Below are 27,385 nucleotides of genomic sequence, written 5' to 3'. Positions count from 1 at the left end.
CCTCAGTCCCACGAAGCAGGGAGACTGTTTCCAGCAGTTCTCCCTGAAAATAATAACCTAACAAAAGTCTGTTTCTGAGAAACTCTGGAGAGCTCCTCTGTGTGCATCCAGTCTCACTGGGCACAGATTCTAAACTGGAGTCTGGAGGAGGGGCATAGAGGGAGGAGCCAGGTCACACCACTTTGAAAGTCTTAAAGTACCCATGTCTCCTGCGGATCCCGTCTATACCCCATGGTTCTGGAAGTTACCCCAGCATCCTCTAGGACGTATGAGAAACCCCTGTTTAACGCAAAACACGGCTTTTTCTCCGCTACAGGAATAGACCCCCAGATCTGTCCCAATATTCACGGTGGGGGTGGGGCAGTTGGGAGGCTCCTGTCAGTGACTGCTCTGCCTAGCTGAGCAGCCATGCATGCACACAGCATCTATTCACAGGAGTCAGGGACTGGGGCATGCCAGCAGCTCACAGGCGCTGGGCAATGCCCCCACAGTGACTGAAAATGGGGGCGTAGCTCGCGATCACGGCACTCCCGTGAAGCTACTTCCCCTTTTCTATAGGGCATGCCCCTTTTCGGTCAGGCTTCCCTCTTTAACATCTCCGGATGTTGGCAGGTATGGATATGCCTCACTGAGGGCTTGATGCAGTGTCAGGTGACCTATCCAGGAGGTTTCCCAGCATACAACAATGAGCAGCCAACATGAAGGAGAAGCAATATGGCTAAAATGCATGGAAATGTGGTGGTGAGTGGCTGGGCAAAGGGGAGAACAGAGACTCATTCATCACATCAGACAAGTCTATCTCTTCTCATAAATGATGCAAAGAGCAGTTGATTTATGTTCAAACAGCAAGTTGTCAGCAAGGTAGCAATTTATTGCATATTTAGAATTGTCACAGGAGCCCATTGTACAATTTGTATAAGTTATTAACTATAGTGAAACCAGATTCCAGAAGTAATAAAGACTATTTATGTATTTATTTATTTTATTTATGACCAGTTATTTATATATATATAATGCTAACCATTACACCGTCTGTTTAGAATGGTGTTACTGGCCTGTTTGTGGACATCTGGCTCTAATACTAGCCAGTGCCTCCCTACTAGTCATTGACCTCACTGCATGTCACTGGTCTGTAGACAGCTCATTACACTTTGACAAGATCACAGTCACACATTTCATGTCTCACCTTGACTATGTGAGGATGAAGAGTCATGGGTACATCTAGGAAGTAAAAATAATGATAGGAGAAAAATAAGAACATAGAAGCTTAGTATAAATCTCATTAAAGTGTATCATACATAACTACATGTAAATACAGCTGAACTCACACGAAGCATATATAGTTCTGCACAGTAACACATTAATCATTTCACTGTGGAGAAAAATGGAACCACTGTGAAAAGGGGATATTACAGTGTTCTATATGCAGATCATACAGTTTTAAATAGATCATACAGTTTTAAACAAATAAACACCCAACAATTGGTGTTGTAATTGGTTGCTTTGTTTCGTAATTATGTGGTAAAACATCTGCCTGCCATTTACAATGCATCACCATTGTGCTCTGGAAAATGTGATGGTGAACTCTCCCTGTGCACCTGCTAGGTGACCTGGAACATGTGACCTGCTGGATTACTTCATGGATACGTTAACACCCAAGGGGTTAAATATTGATATAGAACTTAACGCTTTTTTATAAATCAATATATATATATATATAGAGCATATTATGTACACATTATACTATTAGAACTGCGCAAAACCACATAAACATCAAAAGAAAAAAGAACATTATGGACAGCTCTCTTTTTTTGTTCCTAACAAAAATTAGGACACATGGTAACCGCCTGTTTATAATTGAATTTCCGTTTTTTTTAATAAAGTTTTATCCTATAAAAAGGGATTGAGGATGTCCATCAGTTATCCTAGATGAATCGCTTATGCCTGAAACGCGTTGGTTTTCGTATTAAGGAGCCCTTACTGTGCACTGAACTTGCAAAATCATACTGTGGCACGGACGGGGAACAAGCCGGCTGTTAGCCGCTAATTACAGCCGCCAGCTGCTAAGCCGCTAATCAGAAGCGGTCAGCCATCAGCCGTAATTATAACAGAAGCAGTGGAGAGTGAGCACCGTGTGCTACGGGTGCCGGAGCCGCTGTTCAAAGCAAAGAACACAGGGGTAAGACACTCCTAAGTATACCCGTGTTATTAACAATCAACGGACTGACGAATATTTAGATAGGGTTAGATAGGTAACCTCATCTTCTTGGCTGAACTGTAACCCAATCCTTAATTAGTCCAAAAAGGGCTGTAAACATTTTTATTAATCTTTTTCTTTTACAGGTTTTGTGCATACACATACTCATATATCAAGCGCTCATTTTATTTTATATTATATGAGAACCTATAACTGAGCTGCTCGCAAATCCCGTTTTCAGCGCAATTTAGTACTTTATTTATAACTGACCTGCTGGATGGTCTGGAAACTGTGACAGTTATTTGCAGCCACCCACTACGCATGAAGTTATTTCGAAATTTGACTCCTAAGAAGGTGAAAAGAGGTCAAATGTTCCGCCCAGCAAACCTTTGCCAAACTGAAATTGGGCACATCAGCTAGTAGCCTTAATTTGAATAGCTTCCTCCAAACTCCCACTGCCCTTTCCCTTTCAATAAAAAAGAATTTATTGATTTTTACTACATACACAGCATGGTCCATTTCCAATTAAAAATGTCTGTGACCCATTCTCTATTTCTACCATTGAGAGGTAACTCAAATTTCCAAGCGGTCAATCAACTCCTCTTATGCGGACTTGGTGTCTTCAGTGTATTTGATTTGCATATCAATTTCTTTATATGTTGTCTATACAACCCAATACAGACTTCCATCCTAAAGAGCGATTTCCACTCTTGCAGATTCTGGTATTTTCATATTAAGAGGCTGTTATTTATTATGTGGTTCTTAAATTGACAGATATTGACATGGATGGTGTGCTACACTGTAGCCCTTCTGCCGTGTTCTCTACTTCATTCATATATTCCCAAGAGCTGACGAGTGGGCTAGCCAAATGTCGTTCTGCTGTCCAAGTGTGTCATTATCATCTATCCTGAAGGCAAGTGTGCAAATTAAGAAATACTCAGGGCGGACGTTATTCTGATATTCACACGTACGGCAGATGTTCATGGCCAGTGACTGTGAGGTATAAGGGGGGTGGCTAAAAGGATGCACATGTTGCGTGTTATGGGAGTGTCGCAAGCATGTCGCTCATACAGGAGGCCATACTCAGACGGAGAAACTGCAGCAGCCATAGGTGCAGATGCGACTAATGGTGCACCTAGAGACGCAGTGTGTATAGACATAGGTATTGGGAGTCTCAGTCCTTGCACATTTGAACACACGGATGTACACCAGGGAAGGGCTTTGTAGCAGTATTACCACAGTCACAGACTTGGACTGCGGGAAAAGATGCAAGGACGGCCATAACTCATAATCAGATCCTTACTTTACGCTTCCTATGCGGAGACGCGCTACAAAATTCTCCACCGTTCTATTACTACTAGATTGCGATACCTTATCGGAGACTTTCAGGACTTTAGTTGTTTTATATGAGGCGGATATATTCCACTGCCTCTGTTCTTGTGCCAAAGTGCAAGGATTTTGGCAGGAAGTAGAACGTTACATGAATGTTACAGGAAGTATGAAGTACAACGTTACATTGCACATGGGAATCTCCTTTCTTATTACATGCGATGGGCCTATTGCAGCCTCGGTGCAGCAGTTGTGACCTGTAATTTGCTGTGTGATAACAGTGATATACCGTATCATACTTATCGGGAGGAAACGCTGCTGCTGCAAAGAAGACTATTATCGTTATAGTTATTATTATTATTATTATTTTATATCTTATGCTCACTTGTTTCACATGGGTTTGGGTGCACTGACTATCACCAAAGAAGGTAATTTGTGAAACAAAATTCCATCTGGCTTCCGTATATATAAAAACCTTATCACCATAAATCAAGCAGGTAAATGTAACAGCCTGTGAGGAAACGCAGCCTAGCGATCAGGTCTGAATTACCGCCCTTGTCCGGTTGTTTGCAATGACCCCTGTGTCTTCATTACTGTCATTCATGTTTTCATTTTTTATGTCACAAGTGTTTCTTTGGGGGGGAAAACAAACAAGCTTATGATACAAAGGGGGACATTTACTAAGCAGTGATAAGAGTGGAGAAGTGAGCCAGTGGAGAAGTTGCCCCATCAACCAATCAGCAGCTCTGTATCATTTTATAGTATGCAAATTATAGATGTTACTTCAGTGCTGATTACGAAGGACATCTTCTCCACTGCTACGAAGGACATCTTCTCCACTGCTACGAAGGACATCTTCTCCACTGCTACGAAGGACATCTTCTCCACTGCTACGAAGGACATCTTCTCCACTGCTACGAAGGACATCTTCTCCACTGCTACGAAGGACATCTTCTCCACTGCTACGAAGGACATCTTCTCCACTGCTACGAAGGACATCTTCTCCACTGGCTCACTTCTCCGCTCTTATCACTGCTTAGTAAATGTCCCCCAAAGGCTTGGTATTGTTTTGTGCTTCATTTCAATAAAATATTCTTTAAGGAAAAAAATAAATTAATATATTACTTTTAGTTAATTAGAAATTAAGGTGGTCTATGTATCATCAATTTTTTGCGTTAAAAAATTAGATAAATTTTGATTTTTTTTTATACTTTTAGCATTTTTTAAGTATTGTCTGTATGTATGTAAGTTATTCGATTTTATTTATCGGGTTTTTTTTTTTGCAAAAATCTACTTTTCGCATTTTTTTTTTTACTTTTCCAATCTCTATTGAAAATGAATGGGAACCTTATGTATCACTGTATTATCGTGAAAATTGTTTGAAACTTATCATATCTTTTATTCGCCAGCGTTTACTGGCAAGTTTAGCAGTAGGCAATGATTGTTCTTGTAGTTCCACCTCTACATTTACTGTTATTACAAAAAGAATATGCTAAAACTGTCTCCCTTTATCTAAATTATACTTATATATATTGAACTAGTCAAAAAATGTACTAATATTTTCTATATGTTGTTTGCTTGAGATTTATATTATATACATATAAAAATTCTCTCATATTATATATATATACATACCTCCCAACATGACCCTCTCCAGGAGGGACAGAATGCTCTGCTTCTGGACTTTTGTCTTAATTTATGATTGCCTGCACCTGTGTTAAACAGGTTAATGGATAGGAAAAGGTGTTTCAGCACAGGTGATGGCAATCATACATTAAGAGGGAAGTCCAGGAGCAGACCATTCTGTCCCTCCTGGAGAGGGTCATGTTGGGAGGTATGTATATATATATATATATATATATATATATACACATACATACATACACTGCATATATATATACATATATATGTGTGCGAATGTGTATGTATGTATGTATGTATGTAATACGTATATATATATACTTGCAAGACAGTCGGCACTCCCAGGCTCTTTAAACAACATGCTCCGTGCCAGTTCAAAAAATCATCATGTAGGTCCAGGAATTGAACGGCACAAAGACTTGCATGTATTTGGCCTGAGGAAAGGGCAGAAGCCCTGAAACAGCTGTAGCCTGTTCAATACATCCTTTATTGCAATCTACTGTCTCCAGTGCCGTTCATTTCCTGGACCTGTATATATATATATATATATATCAATGTAGAAGACGGTCCGGCACTCCAATAACTGGTGCATTTGTCCCTGGTGCCCTCACTTTCCCATAGGTAAATGCAGTAAAGATGATGTGCGGCACTCAGGATTGAAGAAAAGAATCACCACCAGCGTAATGATCAACGTTTCAATTTTACTATGAAAATTGTGAAAATTGTCATCAGGATCCTGATGACAATTTTCATAGTAAAATTGAAACGTTGATCATTACGCTGGTGGTGATTCTTTTCTTCAATCCTGAGTGCCGCACATCATCTTTACTACTATATATATATCAATATATATATCTATCTCATACCTCCCAACATGACCCTCTCCAGGAGGGACAAAATGCTCTGCTTCTGGATTTTCTCTTAATTCAAGATTACAGACACCTGTTTCGAACAGGTAATGGATAAGACAGGTGTTTCAGCACAGGTGATGGAAATCCTAAATTAAGAGGGAAGTCCAGAAGCAGAGCATTGTGTCCCTCCTGGAGAGGATCATGTTGGGAGGTATATATATATATATATATATATTTGCATGTGTGTGTGAGTATATATATATATATATATATATATATATTACTAGGTGCTTCATCGCGCCCTACGGGCGCTCTTCACCCCGTCGAAAGGGGCTACGCCCTCTTAACTCCTGCACGCATTGCTGGGGTTCAATATTTGTATTATATGGAGTATTACCTGCATTCCTAGGTTTGTTAGTGGTTAAATATTGCAAGACGAAAGGGCTTCCGATGGTGAAGGGGGTGTAGCCCCTTGCGACGGCGTGAACAGTGCCTGCAGGGCACGATGTACAGAATGTAGCGGGTGCGGGGGGGAGGGAACGCAGATGAGGCAGGGAGTATGTAGATGCGGGTGGAGGGGGGGTGGATGCAGGTGAGGGGGGGGGGGGTGCGGGACCTATAACTATGTGATGTTATGTGTAACAATATATAGGACACGGATAAGGATGTATGTGATATAGACATACCCGCATGAAGAGGTATATGGTGTCATTAGACACAGAGGGGAGTGCTGGTACAATGAGGAACAGGGGCAGCTGTGTCCTCTCTCTACACCGTACCATCCTTCAGGTGTAGCAACGCGGACATGTTGCGCACGCAATGTCTCCACGCGGCCGCAGGTGCACCAGTCCCATCTGCATGCGCTATGTGCGCGCCCCCCTCAGGTGCTGTGTGAGGGATAGGGAGGAGGCGGCACAGCGAAGCATCACCGATATACCGGTAGCTACGGGGGCACCGCAGGGGGTTATGGCTCCTGTCCTCCTGGTGAGGGTTTGTCAGGGAGTTATCCAGGAGCCGGTGGTATGGACCCTGTATGGGACACAGTGGGGTAGGGAGGGGACACAGAGACGCGGGGCGGTAGGGAGGGGATAGAGAGACGCGGGGCGGTAGGGAGGGGATACAGAGACGCGGGGCGGTAGGGAGGGGATGCAGAGACGCGGGGCGGTAGGGAGGGGATAGAGAGACGCGGGCGGTAGGGAGGGGCTAGAGAGAGGTGGGGCAGTAGGGAGGGGATGCAGAGACACGGGCGGCGGTAGGGAGGGGATACAGAGACACGGGTCGGTAGGGAGGGGATACAGCGGCACAGGGCGGTAGGGAGGGGATACAGAGAGACAGGGCGGTAGGGAGGGGATACAGAGAGGCAGGGTGGTAGGGAGGGGATACAGAGAGGCAGGGCGGTAGGGAGGGGATACAGAGAGGCAGGGCGGTAGGGAGGGGATAGAGAGACGCGGGCAGTAGGGTGGGGATACAGAGGCATAGGGAGGAGGGGATACAGATACGCGGGTCGGTAGGGAGGGGATAGAGAGATGCGGGCAGTAGGGTGGGGATACAGAGGCGTAGGGAGAAGGGGATACAGAGACGTGGGGCGGTAGGGAGGGGACACAGAGACGCGGGGCGGTAGGGAGGGGATAGAGAGACGCGGGGCGGTAGGGAGGGGATAGAGACGCGGGGCGGTACGGAGGGGACGCAGAGACGCAGGGCGGTAGGGAGGGGATAGAGAGACGCAGGGCGGTAGGGAGGGGATACAGCGGCACAGGGCGGTAGCGAGGGGATACAGAGAGGCAGGGCGGTAGGGAGGGGATACAGAGAGGCAGGGCGGTAGGGAGGGGATACAGTGACGCGGGTCGGTAGCGAGGGGATAGAGAGAAGCGGGGCGGTAGGGTGGGGATACAGAGGCATAGGGAGGAGGGGATACAGAGACGTGGGGCGGTAGGGAGGGGACACAGAGAGACGCGGGGTGGTACGGAGGGGATAGAGAGACGTGGGGCGGTAGGGAGGGGATACAGAGATGTGGGGCGGTAGGGAGGGGATAGAGAGAAGCGGGGCGGTAGGGTGGGGATACAGAGGCGTAGGGAGGAGGGGATACAGAGACGCGGGTCGGTAGGGAGGGGATAGAGAAAAGCGGAGCAGTAGGGTGGAGATACAGAGGCGTAAGGAGGAGGGGATACAGAGACGTGGGGCGGTAGGGAGGGGACACAGAGATGCGGGGCGGTACGGAGGGGATAGAGAGACGTGGGGCGGTAGGGAGGGGATACAGAGACGTGGTGCGGTAGGGAGGGGATAGAGAGACGCGGGGCGGTAGGGAGGGGATAGAGAGACGTGGGGCGGTAGGGAGGGGATACAGAGACGAGGTGCGGTAGGGAGGGGATAGAGAGAAGCGGGGCGGTAGGGTAGGGATACAGAGGCGTAGGGAGGAGGGAATACAGAGACGTGGGGCGGTAGGGAGGGGACACAGAGATGCGGGCGGTAGGGAGGGGACGCAGAGACGCGGGGCGGTAGGGAGGGGATAGAGAGACGCGGGGCGGTATGGAGGGGATAGAGAGATGTGGGGCGGTAGGGAGGGGACACAGAGATGCGGGGCGGTACGGAGGGGATAGAGAGACGTGGGGCGGTAGGGAGGGGATACAGAGACGTGGTGCGGTAGGGAGGGGATAGAGAGACGCGGGGCGGTAGGGAGGGGATAGAGAGACGTGGGGCGGTAGGGAGGGGATACAGAGACGAGATGCGGTAGGGAGGGGATAGAGAGAAGCGGGGCGGTAGGGTGGGGATACAGAGGCGTAGGGAGGAGGGAATACAGAGACGTGGGGCGGTAGGGAGGGGACACAGAGATGCGGGCGGTAGGGAGGGGACGCAGAGACGCGGGGCGGTAGGGAGGGGACGCAGAGACGCGGGCGGTAGGGAGGGGATAGAGAGACGCGGGGCGGTATGGAGGGGATAGAGAGATGTGGGGCGGTAGGGAGGGGACAGAGAGATGCGGGGCGGTAGGGAGGGTCCCCAGTGAGGAAGCTGATGAAGAGAGGGGGGGGGGGAGTAGTGGAGAGGGTGGACACCATTAGCGGAGACATTTGCAAAGTGGTGACCAGACATAGATACAGTGGGTAGGATGGCCGGAGGGACTGACCGTTGGGGCTGTGGGCGGCTGCTGCAGGCTGGTAACAGTACAGTGTTCAGAGGCAGTCTGTGCTACTATTACACACATTCCCCCCCCTGCTCGTGCTGCGCGGTGAATGAAAAAGGGCGTGGCCTAATGCAAAAGGGGTGTGGCCTCGCGGGTATGTTCTCTCTCGCTCCGGGGGTGTTTCCAGCTTGCCTGTAGATGCTGGCAGCCCCCGGAGACTGGAGTGTGTGTGCCGGCTCTTCTGTGTGACAGGAGCCGAGTGCTGCAGGAGATGACGTCACTGCAGCACTCGGCTCCTGTCACAGCAGGAGAGCGGACAGCTGGATGTGTGCGGAGGAGGCGGCGGGTCTGTGTACGCGGGGCAGGGAGGGCTATGAAGCCTTCTCCTGCACCACTCTCCTAATGTCTATGCATGTGGCAGCAGCAGCAGTTGATGTTCGCTCTGCACCGCGGCCGGGGAGTCAGAGTGGCTGATGGCGGGGGGGGGGGGGGGGGGGGAAGGAGGAGCAGAGGCTTGCTACACATGTGGTGGGCGGGCTCTGTGACTCTGCCCAACGCTGTGACTCCACCCAGCGTTAGAAATGCAGGCACAGAGTCACAGGGCTAATATATAGGAGATGAGAGAGAGAGAGAGAGAGAGAGAGAGAGATGTTTTGTTTGTGAGACTCTTAATAGTTCCGTTGGAAGTAAGCAACATACACTACTAAAAACTAGTGGAATTCCATTTTAGTAACATGTTTATAACAGTCATTAGAATAACCAATCAAATTGTCTTTGTAAAAGTTCCCTCCCCCCTCAGTTGTCTAATAAGTGTCCCATAGTAAACTAGCTATTCTTTTCTGCTGTAGGTCAGTTATGTGCTGAACGCCACCCAGGAACTCACTGTGCATGTCTCCACTCTGAAATAGAGCATGCGCACTTCATTTCATTTTTTCATAATGCGATAAAACGACCGAAAAGTAGAGCGATAATTATCACATTTTTGGGCTTTTATCGCAATGACATTTTCTATAAAAAAAAATTATACATATGTCGAAAAAAACAAACAGATAAAAAACGCGAAAAAGACCTGATAACTGACGATAAAAAATATGAAAATGATCGCATTTTTGATACACAGACCCCAAGGTTTGAAAATTAGATTAGGAAAAAAGGACAGTAAAGGAGATTAGACATATTTTTGGTAAGCATCCTTTCCCACTGTCGGATGGCCTCACCTAACCAAGCGCTGGAATTTATGTGGAGAACCGTTACTGTCCCTGTATTGGGATACTTACCAAAGGAACAGATGAATCCTAATCGGTCATCACAACTTCGAGCACGCTCCCAGTAATTCACAGAACCTTTGAATATTCTAGGACACAGTGGATCATCGTCTCTCTCCCTGTATACTTGCTGATCTGCTACGAAGGAGAATGCCAAAAAGGTTATAACATACGGGATAATGTGCTGTAAATTATAGGGATATCAGAAGTCACCAAGGAGTTTTGTGACTGTACAGTCAGTGTGCTTTTATGCAGAGCACAGCATAAGTATGACTTAACATAGAAACACGAAATTTGACGGCAGATAAGAAACACTCGGCCGATCTAGTCTGCCCATGTATGCGCACACACATATACACTAGGGTTCATTTTTGTGGGGAGCCAATTAACCCACCAGTATATTTTTGGGGTGTGGGAAGAAACCCACACAAGTACAGAGAGAATATACAAACTCCACACAGTTAGGGGCTTGGTGGGAACCGAACCCATGACCTCAGTGCTGTGTGGCAGCACACCATCTGACTGTACTGCCACTGCTGATATTTTGCAGTGAGGTGTGCATTATTCCGTATTACGCACACGTTTTACTAATGAACACTGATGTGATGGCAACAGAATTCAGTGTTTATACAGATTTTCTGTAGAGAAGTTTACACATATATAAGCATCACTTATATTAAATAAAGAATCATATAATTCATTTACTGAGGAATATGTTACTACTGTTGCACATACAGGCTTATTTATCAAGCTTTAACGTTAAGCCCCTAAAATCATGGGAAACAACAGCTTCTGCATCCTTTTCTCACAATTAGGGGGAGATTCAAATGTTTGAAAGATCGGTTGTGTGTCTGTGTTTTCCTGTCTATTAGATATGAAAAAACAGACTCCCAACTGACTTTTCAAACATTTGAATCTCCCCCTTAGTATCCTTACTGTTCATATGTGTATACTATTCTTTGGTGTACACACAGTGGTGAATAGTAGACTACAACGGAAGAAGTATTTGGAGCACACCACCAGCTGGACAGACTTAACCAGCATTGTTTTATTTGCAGTGCACAGACTATAGGGGGTCATTCCGAGTTGATCGCACGCTGCAACTTTTTGCAGCCCATGCAATCAACTAGACGCCGCCTATAGTCTGTGCACTGCGATCGCTTGTGCAGCCCTGCTATGCAAAAAAAGTTTTGTGCAGAACAAGACCAGGGTATGAGTTACTTACCCTGTGCGATGAATCCATCGTTGATGGTACCGGAATTGACGTCAGACATCCGCCCTCCAAACGCCTGGACACGCCTGCGTTCGCGGCACCACTCCCAGAAAATGGTCATTTGATGCCCCGGAACGCCTTCCTCCTGTCAATCGTCTTGCGGTCGCCGCCCATCGCTGGTCAATGACGCGCCTGCGCAATATGGCCACAGCGCATGCGCAGTTCCTACATGATCACACGGCTGCGACGAAGCGCAGTGTGCGATCGGGTCAGAATGAGCCCCATAGGGCCCAATTCAAACCTGATCGCAGCAGCAAATTCGTTAGCTAATGGGCAAAACCATGTGCAGTGCAGGGAGGACAGATATAACATGTGCAGAGAGAGTTAGATTTGGGTGGGGCGTGTTCAAACTGAAATCTAGATTGCACTGTAAAAATAAAGCAGCCACTATTTACCCTGCACAGAAACAAAATTACCCACCCAAATCTAACTCTCTCTGCACATGTTACATCTGCCCACCCTGCAGTGCACATGGTTTTCCCCATTTGATAACAAATTTGCTGCTGCGATCGGGTCTGAATTAGGTCCATAGTACAGCTGTACTCACAAATGCACATAATGGGCCTAATTCAGATCTGTTCGCTCACTAGCTATTTTTTTAGCGCTGCGAACAGATAGACGCCGCCCACAGGGGAGTGTATTTTAGCTTTGCAAGTGTGTGAACGCCTGTGCAGACGCCCTGTACAAAAACAGTTTGTGCAGTTTCTGAGTAGCTCTGACCTTACTCAGCCGCTGCGATCACTTCAGCCTATTTGAGCCCGGAATTGACGTCAGACACCCGCCCTGCAAACGCCTCGACACTCCTGCGTTTTTCCAAACACTCCCAGAAAACGGTCAGTTGCCACCCACAAACGCCCTCTTTCTGTCAATCACCTTGCGTTCGGCCGTGCGAATGGATTCTTCGCTTGAAACAGTGCACAGCAACGATCCGCTTTGTACAAGTATGACGCGCCTGCGCATTGCGGTGCATACGCATGCGCAGTAGTTACCTGATCACTGCGCAGCGAAAAATGCTATCGAGCAAACAGATCTGAATTAGGCCCATTGATCGAGGAGATGGAGCAAAGCATGCAGCGAACCAGCCGGTCATGTATTTAGGTATTTGGCAGCAGGATTCGTAGTGTCCCACATGGAGCTGAGTGGTACACAGCCGTTGCGCTGTAGCACAGTAACAAGATGGCACCATGCATGCACAGACTACATATCGGCGGCCATCTTGGTAAGGTATTGGCAACTAAAGCAATATGGTGGGAAGCGTAGTGGCACACCTCATATTACAACACTTAAGGCCCATACACACTGGGCGAGTTTGAGCTGAATGCAGGTCACTTTTGGTGTGTTGAGCTGCTTTCAGCTCAAAGCCGCCCAGTGTGTATTGCCAAACGATGAGCGGTGAGCGCTGATGCGCGTTCCCGCTTCATCGCTGGCGGCCGCCGTTCATCTATTGGTATAATGAACGGCGGGGTGAGCGGCTTTCCATAGCGTCCTGCTATGGAAAGCCGCTCACCCCCGCTGACATCGCTGGGCAGGGGGGGGGAAGCGCTCAGTGTGTATGCACTGATTGCTTTTCAGCCCAGCGATGTCAGCGATCATCGCTATGCATACACGCTGGGCAAAAACACCCAGTGTGTATGCACCTTTACTATTTATGAAGTGTCTAACGCAGCAGATATCTGCTGTGTTCATGTCAGCATCATAGCACAGCACTTCCCCATACAATGAGCCAAGATTTTTTGGAGCTGGTCTCTGGTAGCTGATGCCACCTACAGATGGCAATAGCAGGCTCTTTCCAATAGAGAGACCTATCAGAGTGCGCAGCTGTAATAGGTGTAATTAGAATGTCATTGGTGCGATTAGTCGTACCTGGTTGTTCAGCTGCAAACGCCGATGTCGACCTCTTCCGGACCTCACATTACAGGCCTCAGGCAGAAGGATCAAGACCCCCAGGAAACAACACCCAAATAATCACCACATGTTAGGACAGTGACTGAATGTTTATTTAACTGGCAAGATAACCGGCCACCCATGTGGATTTAACTTAGGTTAAATAAAGAAATGCAGTAACAGCTGAAAAGGCATATACAATCACATTGCAATAAGATAACAGCAATTCTGTGTAATATTCAGTCACGCAAATTAAAAGAATGCACATTTCTCTATCGTCCTAGTGGATGCTGGGGTTCCTGAAAGGACCATGGGGAATAGCGGCTCCGCAGGAGACAGGGCACAAAAAAGTAAAGCTTTAGGATCAGGTGGTGTGCACTGGCTCCTCCCCCTATGACCCTCCTCCAAGCCAGTTAGATTTTTGTGCCCGGCCGAGAAGGGTGCAATCTAGGTGGCTCTCCTAAAGAGCTGCTTAGGAAAGTTTAGCTTAGGTTTTTTATTTTACAGTGAGTCCTGCTGGCAACAGGATCACTGCAACGAGGGACTTAGGGGAGAAGAAGTGAACTCACCTGCGTGCAGGATGGATTGGCTTCTTGGCTACTGGACATCAGCTCCAGAGGGACGATCACAGGTACAGCCTGGATGGTCACCGGAGCCTTGCCGCCGGCCCCCTTGCAGATGCTGAAGTAAGAAGAGGTCCAGAATCGGCGGCAGAAGACTCCTCAGTCTTCTAAAGGTAGCGCACAGCACTGCAGCTGTGCGCCATTTTCCTCTCAGCACACTTCACACGGCAGTCACTGAGGGTGCAGGGCGCTGGGAGGCAAATGAATACCTATTTTGGCTAAAAATACCTCACATATAGCCTCCGGAGGCTATATGGAGATATTTAACCCCTGCCAGAATCCGTTAAGAGCGGGAGACGAGGCCGCCGAAAAAGGGGCGGGGCCTATCTCCTCAGCACACAGCGCCATTTTCCCTCACAGAAAGGCTGGAGGGAAGGCTCCCAGGCTCTCCCCTGCACTGCACTACAGAAACAGGGTTAAAACAGAGAGGGGGGGCACTAATTTGGCGATATGCTTATATATATATTAAGATGCTATAAGGGAAAACACTTATATAAGGTTGTCCCTATATAATTATAGCGTTTTTGGTGTGTGCTGGCAAACTCTCCCTCTGTCTCTCCAAAGGGCTAGTGGGTCCTGTCCTCTATCAGAGCATTCCCTGTGTGTGTGCTGTGTGTCGGTACGTGTGTGTCGACAGGTAGGAGGACGATGTTGGTGAGGAGGCGGAGCAATTGCCTGTAATGGTGATGTCACTCTCTAGGGAGTCGACACCGGAATGGATGGCTTATTTAGGAAATTACGTGATAATGTCAACACGCTGCAAGGTCGGTTGACGACATGAGACGGCCGACAAACAATTAGTACGGTCCAGACGTCTCAAAAACACCGTCAAGGGTTTTAAAACGCCCGTTTACTTTAGTCGGTCGACACAGACACAGACAGGGACACTGAATCCAGTGTCGACGGTGAATAAACAAACGTATTCCTTATTAGGGCCACACGTTAAAGGCAATGAAGGAGGTGTTACGTATTTCTGATACTACAAGTACCACAAAAGAAGGTATTATGTGGGATGTGAAAAAACTACCATAGTTTTTCCTGAATCAGATAAATTAAATAAAGTGTGTGATGATGCGTGGGTTCCCCCCGATAGAAAATTATGGGCGGTATACCCTTTCCCGCCAGAAGTTAGGGCGCGTTGGGAAACACCCCTTAAGGTGGATAAGGCGCTCACACGCTTATCAAAACAAGTGGCGGTACCGTCTATAGATAGGGCCGTCCTCAAGGACCAGCTGACAAGGCTGGAAAATATAATAAAAAGTATATACACACATACTGGTGTTATACTGCGGCCAGCGATCGCCTCAGCCTGGATGTGCAGAGCTAGGGTGGCTTGGTCGGATTCCCTGACTAAAAATATTGATACCCTTGACAGGGACAGTATTTTATTGACTATAGAGCATTTCTATATATGCGAGATGCACAGAGGGATATTTGCACTCTGGCATCATGAATAAACGCGATGTCCATAACTGCCAGAAGATGTTATGGACACGACAGTGGTCAGGTGATGCAGATTCCAAACGGCACAGTATGGCCGTATAAAGGAAGAGGACTTGTTTGGGGTCGGTCCATCGGACCTGGTGGTCACGGCAACTGCTGGAAAATCCACCGTTTTTTACCCTAAGTCACATCTCTGCAGAAAAAGACACCGTCTTTTCAGCCTCAGTCCTCTCGTCCCTATAAGATCATATCTGCCCAGGGATAGAGGAAAGGGAAGAAGACTGCAGCAGGCAGCCTATTCCCAGGAACAGAAGCGTTTCACCGCGTCTGACAAGTTCTCAGCATGGCGCTGAGACCGTACAGGACCCCTGGATCCTACAAGTAGTATCCCGGGGGTACAGATGGGAATGTCGAGACGTTTCCCCTTCGCAGGCTCCTGAAGTCTGCTTTACCAAGTCTCCCTCCGACAAGGAGGTAGTATGGGAAAAAATTCACAAGCTGTATTCCCAGCAGGTGACAATTAAATTACCCCTCCTACTACAGAAAAGGGGTATTATTCCACACTATATTGTGGTACTGAAGCCAGAAGGCTAGGTGAGACTTATTCTAAAAAATTTTTTTTGAACACTTACAAAGGTTCAAATTAAGATGAAGTCACTCAGAGCAGTGATAACGAACCAGGAAGAAGGGGACTATATAGTGTCCCGGGACATCAGGGATCCTTACCTCTATGTCCCAAATTTGCCCTTCTCACTAAGGGTACCTCAGGTTCGTGGTGCAGAACTGTCACTATCAGTTTCAGACGCTGCCGTTTGGATTGTCCACGGCACCCCGGGGTCTTTACCAAGGTAATGGCCGAATTGATGATTCTTCTTCGAAGAAAAGGCGTCTAAATTATCCCTTACTTGGACGATCTCCTGATAGGGGCATAGTCCAGGGAACAGTTGGAGGTCGGAGTAGCACTATCTCGGATACTGCTACAATCAGCACGGGTGGATTCTAAATATTCCAAAATCGCAGCTGATCCCGACGACACGTCTGCTGTGCCTAGGGATGATTCTGGACACAGTCCAGAAAAAGGTGTTTCTCCCGGAAGAGAAAGCCAGGGAGTTATCCGAGCAAGTCAGGAACCTCCTAAAAACAGTGCATCATTGCACAAGGGTCCTGGTAAAAATGGTGGCTTCCTACGAAGCAATTCCATTCGGCAGATTTCACGTAAGAACTTTTCAGTGGGATCTGCTGGACAAATGGTCCGGATCGCATCTTCAGATGCATCAGCGGATAACCCAATATCCAAGGACAAGGGTGTCTCTCCTGTGGTGGTTATAGAGTGCTCATCTTCTAGAGGGCCGCAGATTCGGCATTCAGGATTGGATGCTGGTAACCACGGAGCCCAGCCTGAGAGGCTGGGGAGCAGTCACACAAGGGAAAAATTTCCAGGGAGTGTGATCAAGTATGGAGACTTTTCTCCACATAAATATACTGGAGCTAAGGGTAAATTTATAATGCTCTAAGCTTAGCAAGACCTCTGCTTCAAGGTCAGCCGGTATTGATCCAGTGGGAAAAACATCACGGCAGTCGCCCACGTAAACAGACAGGGCGACACAAGAAGCAGGAGGGCAATGGCAGAAACTGCAAGGACTTTTCGCTGGGCGGAAAATCATGTGATAACACTGTCAGCAGTTTTTCATCCCGGGAATGGAAACTGGGAAGCAGACTTCCTCAGCACGACCTCCACCCGGGAGAGTGGAAACTTCATTGAGAAGTTTTTTCCACATGATTGTAAACCGTTGGGAAATACCAAAGGTGGACATGATGGCGTCCCGTCTGAACAAAAAACGGGACAGGTATTGCGCCAGGTCAAGAGACCCTCAGGCAATAGATGTGGACGTTCTGGTAACACCGTGGGTGTACCAGTCGGTGTATGTGTTCCCTCCTCTGCTTCTCATACCTAAGGTGCTGAGAATTATAAGACGTAGAGGAGTAAGAACTATACTCATGGCTCCGGATTGGCCAAGGAGGACTTGGTACCCGGAACTTCAAGAGATGCTTACAGAGGTCTTATGGCCTCTGCCGCTAAGAAGGGACTTGCTTCAGCAAGTACCATGTCTGTTCCAAGACTTACCGCAGCTGCGTTTGTCGGCATGGAGATGGAAAGCCGGATCCTAAGGGAAAAAAGGCATTCCGGAAGAGGTCATTCCTACCCTGGTCAAAGCCAGAAAGGAGGTGACCGCACAACATTATCACCACGTGTGGCGAAAATATGTTGCGTGGTGTGAGGCCAGGAAGGCCCCACAAAGAAATTTCAACTCGGTCGTTTCCTGCATTTCCTGCAAACAGGAGTGTCTATGGGCCTCAAATTGGGGTCCATTAAGGTTCAAATTCGGCCCTGTAAATTTTCTTCCAGAAAGAATTGGCTTCAGTTCCTGAAGTCCAGAAGTTTGTCAAGGGAGTATTGCATATACAAAACCCTTTTTTGTGCCTCCAGTGGCACTGTGGGATCTCAACGTAGTTCTGGGATTCCTCAAATCACATTGGTTTAAAACCAGTCAAATATGTGGATTTGAAGCATCTCACATAAAAAGTGACCATGCTCTTGGCCCTGGCCTGGACCAGGCGAGTGTCAAATTGGTGTTTTTTTCTCAAAAAAGCCCATATCTGTTTGTCCATTCGGACAGGGCAGAGCTGCGGACTCGTCCCCAGTTCTCTCCCTAAGGTGGTGTCAGTGTTTCACCTGAACCAGCTTATTGTGGTGCCTTGCACCTACTAGGGACTTGGAGGACTCCAAGTTGCTAGAAGTTGTCAGGGCCCTGAAAATATGTTCCAGGACAGCTGGAGTCAGAAAATCTGACTCGCTGTTTATACTGTATGCACCCAACAAGTTGGGTGCGCCTGCTTCTAAGCAGTCGATTGCTCGTTGGATTTGTAACACAATTCAACTTGCACATTCTGAGGCAGGCCTGCCACAGTCTAAATCGGTTAAGGCCCATTCCACAAGGAAGGTGGGCTCATCTTGGGCGGCTGCCCGAGAGGTCTCGGCATTACAACTCTGCCGAGCAGCTACGTGGTCAGGGGAGAACACGTTTGTAAATTTCTACAAATTTGATATCCTGGCAAAAGAGGACCTGGAGTTCTCTCATTCGGTGCTGCAGAGTCATCCGCACTCTCCCGCCCGTTTGGGAGCTTTGGTATAATCCCCATGGTCCTTTCAGGAACCCCAGCATCCACTAGGACGATAGAGAAAATAAGAATTTACTTACCGATAATTCTATTTCTCGGAGTCCGTAGTGGATGCTGGGCGCCCATCCCAAGTGCGGATTATCTGCAATACTTGTACATAGTTACAAAAATCGGGTTATTATTGTTGTGAGCCATCTTTTCAGAGGCTCCGCTGTTATCATACTGTTAACTGGGTTTAGATCACAAGTTGTACGGTGTGATTGGTGTGGCTGGTATGAGTCTTACCCGGGATTCAAAATTCCTCCCTTATTGTGTACGCTCGTCCGGGCACAGTACCTAACTGGCTTGGAGGAGGGTCATAGGGGGAGGAGCCAGTGCACACCACCTGATCCTAAAGCTTTACTTTTTTGTGCCCTGTCTCCTGCGGAGCCGCTATTCCCCATGGTCCTTTCAGGAACCCCAGCATCCACTACGGACTCCGAGAAATAGAATTATCGGTAAGTAAATTCTTATTTTTTCAGGTATGGTTAATAGTTCCTGAAAACTACTTGCAATATATAAACTGACCGCCAGGTGGTCGCTTAAGGGTCACTTTACTCAGTACCTGTGTGAGCCCTTTACATTAGAGTACATGCCATGTCCACCAAAGGTTCAAAGGTTAGTAGAACAACCTCACAAAGGGGCAGATGTATTAACCTGGAGAAGGCATAAGGAAGTGATAAACCAGTGATATGTGCAAGGTGATAACGCACCAGCCAATCAGCTCACATATGAAAATTAACAGTTAGGAGCTGATTGTCTGGTGCATTTATCACCTTGCACTTATCACTGGTTATCGCTTCCTTATGCCTTCTCCCTTTGGGGCAGATGTATTAACCTGGAGAAGGCATAAGGAAGTGATAAACCAGTGATATGTGCAAGGTGATAACGCACCAGCCAATCAGCTCACATATGAAAATTAACAGTTAGGAGCTGATTGTCTGGTGCATTTATCACCTTGCACTTATTACTGGTTTATCGCTTCCTTATGCCTTCTCCCTTTGGGGCAGATGTATTAACCTGGAGAAGACATAAGGAAGTGATAAACCAGTGATATGTGCAAGGTGATAACGCACCAGCCAATCAGCTCACATATGAAAATTGTGATATCAAAAGAAAAAATGGGAGACTGCGCTCACTGGTGGGGGAGGGAAATGTAGGGAATTGGTGCTGCTAGACCTGGAGGTGTCCAACCTCCTACTGAATTATGAATTGGATATGGTCAGCGCACTAAGATGTGAGGATGTGTGTGAAGATTTGAAGGCTGAGAGGAGGGGGGGAGGAATATTGATTTAGTCAATGACTGTGTGTGAAATGATTAAAGAAATGAGGACTATGTTTGTACTGATTTGAGATCTGATATTTATTTGTGGGTAAAAAAGACTCTATCAGGTGTGTTATGCAGACCACCCTTTGTACAGTATACCCTCCTAAACGGTATACCCTGATCTGGATTGACCCCTGATGGGTGAATGTCAGGTGTTCCTGTTAGGGCACCTTTACCATAGGTGGATATGACCTATGTATTTAGTATGAGTATAATAGTTTATCAGTGTTCGTGGGGTATGAGACTGTTGCGGCGTCCCGCTAGTCTGACCCTTGTATTGCTGATGTCTATGTGCACCACTATGGGGAAAACAGGTTACGGGCTTGGTTCTTTTACTTACTGCCGGGGGTGCGTTCAGCGCGCCTGTGCCGGCTCAGCTTCCGTTCCTGTATCCTCCAGTGCTGTTGTCTACCAGTCCGTGGTGTCTCGAACACCGTGCGGTGCAGCAGCCGCTGCACTCGCCTGCTTTGACAAAGGCATTATTGCTGAAATGCGTTGGACACTGGTGGACACTGCAACACAATTATTTACCACACTTTACAGCTCTCTCCCCCGGCTGGAGAACGAGGACTGCCCGAGAAATCCCGCACCACGTTACGCATCACGTGACGTGGCTACCAGGAAGTGACCAACAGGACCCTAAGCAGGCGAGTGCAGCGGCTGCTGCACCGCACGGTGTTCGAGACACCACGGACTGGTAGACAACAGCACTGGAGGATACAGGGACGGAAGCTGAGCCGGCACAGGCACGCTGAACGCACCCCCGGCGGTAAGTAAAAGAACCAAGCCCGTAACCTGTTTTCCTCATAGTGGTGCACATAGACATCAGCAATACAAGGGTCAGACTAGCGGGACGCCGCAACAGTCTCATACCCCACGAACACTGATAAACTATTATACTCATACTAAATACATAGGTCATATCCACCTATGATAAAGGTGCCCTAACAGGAACACCTGACATTCACCCATCAGGGGTCAATCCAGATCAGGGTATACCGTTTAGGAGGGTATACTGTACAAAGGGTGGTCTGCATAACACACCTGATAGAGTCTTTTTTACCCACAAATAAATATCAGATCTCAAATCAGTACAAACATAGTCCTCATTTCTTTAATCATTTCACACACAGTCATTGACTAAATCAATATTCCTCCCCCCCTCCTCTCAGCCTTCAAATCTTCACACACATCCTCACATCTTAGTGCGCTGACCATATCCAATTCACATATGAAAAATAACAGTTAGGAGCTGATTGGCTGGTGCGTTATCACCTTGCACATATCACTGGTTTATCACTTCCTTATGCCTTCTCCAGGTTAATACATCTGCCCCAAAGGGAGAAGGCATAAGGAAGTGATAAATCATTGATATGTGCAAGGTGATAAATGCACCAGCCAATCAGCTCCTAACTGTTAATTTACATATTGGAGCTGATTGGCTGGTTCGTTTATCACCTTGCACATATCACTGGTTTATCACTTCCTTATGCCTTCTCCAGATTAATACATCTGCCCCATTGTTCCTACATTGTTTCTCACATATATTATTAAGTCAACTGTTCCTTTAATGGATCCGGCTAATGAGCCCTACACACTGGGCGATAATACTGAAAGATATGAACGATCTTGTTCATTAATGAACGAGATACCGTTCATATCTATCGGTGTGGAGGCACCAGCGATGAACGATGCGCGGCCCCTCCTCGTGCCCCGTCGCTTGTGCATGCAGGCCAATATGGACAATCTCGTCCATATTTGCCTGCACTGCTATGAAGCTGGGTGACGGGGGGAGTGAAGAAACTTCACTCCCCCGTCACTGCGCCTCACCCCCCACGTCGGCCGTATCCGCCGTCAGGCAGCTTGGCGACGGATCGCGCAGTGTGTAGGGCCCATAAGCTGTGCAGGGGGTGTGAAGCACAGTTAGTAGCAAATAAGCTGTGTGCACAGAGTTCAGCTCTGCAGCAAAAGATAGCATGTAAGCATACCTCCCAACATTCTTGTGCTGGAAAGAGGGTGCTTAGAAGGGGTGTGGCCTAATGGAAAGGGGCGTGGCTTCGCGCGGGTGATGCGTTCGCGAGCCACGCCTCCAAATTTTGTCAAAGTGGGGGCACGGCCAGCACTCTGTGAGCCGCTGGCCATGCCCCCAGTCCGTCTCCCTCACTGGAATAGACGTTGTGCGCATGTACACAGCGTCTATTCTCAGCTGCTCTTCTCTTAACTGAGCTGAGCAGCAAGTGATCAGGAACCTCCCAACTGTTCCCGCGGGAGGGACAGCGGGACAGACCCCAAAAAATGGGACTGTCCCGCGAAAATCGGGACAGTTGGGAGGTATGATGTAAGATATGCAGGACCTTAGTATTCATGCAAGAGAAAGTATTCAAGCAGTGAAAGGACAAGTATTGCAATTCTCCGGTGAGGGATATATAAGTAACTGTTCGCAGTGTCTAGCAGAAGAACAGCTAATGACAATCCTGAGGCTTGTGGAACAACAGATACCAGCAAGACTCCCTGTGAGCCAGTCTGATTACTGATGCTGGCTGGAATGAGTCTCCGTGAAGCACCCTGTCTAAACAGGGGTATCCGTTCACATGGTCGACCATGTTATGGTCGACATGGACACATGGTCGACACATGAAAATGGTCGACACATGAAAAGGTCGACATGAGTTATTTAACTTTTTTTCTTTTGGGGAACTTTTCCATACTTTACGATCCACGTGGACTACGATTGGAACGGTAATCTGTGCCGAGCAAAGCGGTAGCGGAGCAAAGGCACCATGCCCGAAGCATGGCGAGCGAAGCGAGCCATGCGAGGGGACGCGGTGAACTAATTGGGGTTCCCAGTCACTTTACGCAAAAAACGACAGCAAAAAAAGTAAAAAAAACCATGTCGACCTTTTCATGTGTCGACCTTTCATGTGTCGACCATTTTCACGTGTCGACCACGTGTCCATGTCGACCATGTCAATGTCGACCAATAGTGGTCGACCTAAGGACTGTCGACCATAACATGGTCGACCATTCATACCGGAACCCTAAACATGTATCTCAGTCACTAACCACTGGGTGCTGGGTAATGGGGCTGAATGCAATGATGTCTCCCTCTGTCTCTCAGCAGATATATGCAGCGGCTGTCTCAGCATCACCTCAGGGAACTTCTGTCTATCAGCAAGGCAGACCAGCAGCGTTCCTCCCTGCCCTCTCCTCAGATCACCTCAGGGAACTGTCTGTGAAAAATTCCTCCCCTTCAGCTCTTCCTGCCCAGCACTAGCAAATCCCATTCCTCAGTGGCCCAGGCTTCTCATTCTGCCTGGCTGTGGTCATCCACTCCTGGGTCCTAGTGCCTGTCAGATGGCTGTCGCTGCTGCTGTCACCCTGCAGCTAGGGAGAGGAGGGTGACCCCCGCAATTTTAGGACAGTTTGCTGCAGGGTCCTGTGGATAGTGTTGGCTCCAATAGGGGCTCACTAGTGGGGTGCCACACAAAGATTTCTACTGATCACCCTGGCTCTTCCACTGTGCATGCATGACCTAGGGCCACACCTGCCGAGAAGATCAGCCAGCACAGAATGCAGCATGTAATCTTTCACCATTGCAGCAAAATTATAGCATTTAGCATTCAACAGAACAGTTACTTATCAGAGCATCTATCCCAGGGACGTAGACTATCATACACTGCCCAAAGACAGGGGGAGATGAATCAAACCTTCTAAAGAATTAGAAATTGGAGAAGTTGTCAATAGCAACCAATCAGCTTAGATGTACCTATCATTTTATAGAATGTGCTTGATAAATGCCAACTAGAAGCTGACGGGCAACATCTCCACTACACTTTTTAGAAGGCTTGATACATCAACCAAATGTATAATTCCTTATTGCCCTGATATGCAGCGATAAAGAATAATAGGAAGACAAACAATAAAGACTCCTTTGTGTTTGCAACTATGGAGCTATGGTCACACACAAAGTGCTCCCTACTCACTAGTGACGTGCGGTGGGGTGAGGCAGGTGAGGCAGAGCCTTTCCTATCATACTACCGTTTGTGCCAGAGTTCTTACTGTATAAAGTATATGTAAAATACAAAGAATGCTTGAAATATCTTCTTTGTATTATTCTAATCATTTTTATAGGCAAAACTCTGGAGTGCCCCCCCCCCCCCCGTCTATCTTTTCCGCACATCTCTGATCAACACTCACCAGATTTCCAGGAGTTTATACTGCTGCACATGTGTATAATGCCCAGATGTACCCTTTGGCTCATATATTGTGTGTAAATCATACTTACCTACTTTTCTTCTCTCCTCTCCGAGAGATACTCGGAGAGGAGAAGCAGGTGGGCGGTGATGGAGGTGGGGCCGGGTCAATGATGTCATCAGGCCCCGCCCACGGCACAAGCAAATACCGCGGTTGGGCGGTATTTGCATATGGGCGGAGCTTCAATTACGCAATTAGCATATGATCGCATCATTAAGCCCCGCCCCCTCCACCGGGTCCTCGATTCAGCGCTGTTTAGCTCCCCATTCTGCCCACTTTCCTAGTAAGTGGGCAGAGTGCGGGAGGGGTGCCCACTCTTCCGGGGCTGCGGGGTACTACCCGAGAAATCGGGTGTCTCCCGCAGAATCCGGGAGAGTAGGCAAGTCTGGTGTAAATCTGGCTCTGGTGCTAGCCAGTGCCTCCTGAGCCATTTACCTCACCGTACATCCCTACAGTACTCACATACTTTTTTCATTCCCAGTTGTGGCAAACACAGGGCGTGATTCTGATTAGTACGTAAACCAGATGGTTTATGTACTAATCCGCTGGGCGATCTGCACATGTGCAGAATGAGATCAGGCTCACCGTGCCCCAAATTCAGCTGAGGCCATTTGGGTTTGGGGTGGTGCCAGCCAGCGTTCCTTGGTCTAGGGAGCTGCGGTGACCAGTCTGAGTAACCTGAAAGTTATGCAGCTAGCTGATGGACCGGAAGCTGCGTCCTGGGACACATCAGATGATCACACATGCATGCAGTCTATGTACACCAGACACCTCCAGCTGCATTAGCGTGCAAGGACATGGCAGCGATACTAACAGCATCCAAATCGCCCACAGTGCAACATTGTGTTATCTTTCCCATTGTATATATAATATATTTTGCATACACATGTGCACTATGCGGTACGCAATTAATAAAACCTTGTCAGCGTACTATTTTGTGTAACTGCGCAGTCTACTTCCTGCAACATCTTTTGCGCGCCATAATGCACAAAACCTTGTAATTGCTCTAGCTCTGGTACTTTTCATTAGGAGTAAGGGACGTGCAGTGAGCTACAGATGGGTCCACAGTTATCTTGGCCTTTAATAGGATTAACTGAGCCAGGTCAGTCAGACTTAGGGCTAGATGTATCATCGATTGGAAAGTGATAAAATGGAGAGTGAAAAATGAACAGCCAATCAGGTCCTAAATGCCATGTCATAGGCTGTGTTTGAAAAATGTCAGTTAGGAGCTGATTGGCTGGCACTTTTTCACTCTCCATTTTATCACTTTCCAAGCGATGATGCATCTGGCCCACAATCCCCTGCTGTAATGACTTAATCCCCTCATGTATTGTTATCTGTATTGTATTGCAGCTGAGAACAATAGATGAAGGGTTTATTTTAATAAACCATGTTGTGCCTAGGCGCAGCAAAGAAGTCAAGATAAAGGTGGACCCATCTGTAAATGTCTCAGGAGGCACTGGCTAGCACCAGAGCCAGATTTACAAACAATATATGAGCCAAAGGGTGCATGTGGGCATTATACACAGGAGCAGCAGTATAAACTCCTGGAGATTTGGTGAGTTTTGATCAGAGATGTGCGGAAAAGATACACAGGGGGGAGGGGGGGGGGGGGGGCACTGCCTCACCTGCCATAGACTTTTTACTCCAGAATTTTGGCTATAAAAATTATTAGAATAATGCAAAGAAGATGCTTCAAACAAATTCTTTGTATTTTTCATATACTTTATACAATCAAAACTCTGGTACAATCGTTAGTATGACAGGAAAGGCTTTGCCTCACCTCACCGCACGTCACTGCCTAATGGGTACTCTGACTCTGAGTAAGTGCAGTTCCTAATCACATCCAGGTGCTGGCCTGACTGGGGGGGTCATTCCGAGTTGATCGTACGTAGCAACTTTTTGCTGCTTGTGCGATCAACTAGACGCCGCCTATGGGGCAGTGTATTTTAGCATAGCAGGGCTGCGATCGCTTGTGCAGCCCTGCTATGCTAAAAAAGTTTCCTGCAAAACAAGACCAGGGTCTGACCTACTTACCCTGTGCGATGGATCCAGCGACGAAGGTCCCGGGATTGACGTCAGACATCTGCCCTCCAAATGCCTGGACACACCTGCGTTCTGATCTCCCGGAAAACGGCGCCTCCCCGCCGTTAATCTTCTTACAATCGCCGCTGCAATCACTTTCAGTGCTGGCGGCGTTACTGCCCGGCGACGACCGTCGCCAGGCAATGACACGCATGTGCATTGCGGACACCGCGCAGCCACAGTCCCGACCCATTCACACCACAGCGAAGAACCACTGCGTGCAAACGGGACGAAATGACCACCTGAGTGAGGCTTTTACATTGATAACTGCCATAGTGGTTGTTGCATTCTTCTCCTTACAATAACTGGGGCAAGGAACTTTTTTTGGAACTACTAGAATGCCTCTTAAATCTACCTCCTCCCTCTTATTTGCAAGGAATAATGGTACTGGGATTAGAGAGGGGCTCAGCTTGAAAACAAACTATGATGCATTGACAGCGTTCCATAGATCTCACACGCTCACGATGTATGGCTCGTTCTGCAATTTCCCTGGCATGGCACACTAACATTATAGGCACTTACCTTGGTTTTCCTCTATCATCGATGGCGCGATATCCACCCAGTAAGTATCGCCATCGTCCATCAAAAGAATTAACTCTTTCAGTATCTCCAAATTTTGAATCAGGACCAGCCTCCCACCCTCCTTGTAGCACAATGACTGAGCGTCAGTGTAAGGCATCTCTTCTTCAACTATCTGAACACAGTACCCTCCGACATAGCTCTGCCATTCTGGGCACTGGGCATAGCTTGGGTCACTCGCAGCCAGTAGCAAGAACAAACTACTAATAAGAATCAGCATAGTACCCTCTGTGTATGGGCAGGTGTATTATCTCCCTCTTACTGCTACGCTATTATCAGCAGGAATGGCAGGTGGAT

At 47.6% G+C, this 27,385-nt stretch overlaps 2 protein-coding genes across 3 annotated transcripts in view; both read right to left on the bottom strand.

Annotated features, from left to right (window-relative positions):
- Positions 1-23,463, bottom strand: part of LOC134969490 (polycystin-1-like protein 3) — a 258,914-nt gene extending 235,451 nt beyond the window's left edge. For both annotated transcript variants that reach the window (XM_063945475.1, XM_063945476.1), the window contains exons 1-3: positions 23,234-23,463; positions 10,414-10,539; positions 1,187-1,221 (exon numbers count right to left, since the gene is read on the bottom strand). In XM_063945475.1, the coding sequence (XP_063801545.1) occupies positions 1,187-1,213 (27 nt within the window). In that variant the 5' untranslated portion in view covers positions 1,214-1,221; positions 10,414-10,539; positions 23,234-23,463. The remainder of the gene's footprint in view (positions 1-1,186; positions 1,222-10,413; positions 10,540-23,233) is intronic.
- LOC134968757 (polycystin-1-like protein 2) overlaps positions 4,556-27,385 on the bottom strand; it is a 41,856-nt gene continuing 19,026 nt past the window's right edge. Inside the window, exons 10-11 of the mRNA XM_063944249.1 lie at positions 10,414-10,539; positions 4,556-4,620 (exon numbers count right to left, since the gene is read on the bottom strand). Coding sequence (XP_063800319.1) covers positions 4,556-4,620; positions 10,414-10,539 — 191 coding nt within the window. The remainder of the gene's footprint in view (positions 4,621-10,413; positions 10,540-27,385) is intronic.

Source organism: Pseudophryne corroboree, chromosome 11, assembly GCF_028390025.1.
Source record: "Pseudophryne corroboree isolate aPseCor3 chromosome 11, aPseCor3.hap2, whole genome shotgun sequence".
In the NCBI taxonomy this organism is placed as follows: domain Eukaryota; kingdom Metazoa; phylum Chordata; class Amphibia; order Anura; family Myobatrachidae; genus Pseudophryne; species Pseudophryne corroboree.
Note: the sequence above shows the minus strand (reverse complement) of the source record. Positions and strands in the feature narration are given on the sequence as shown.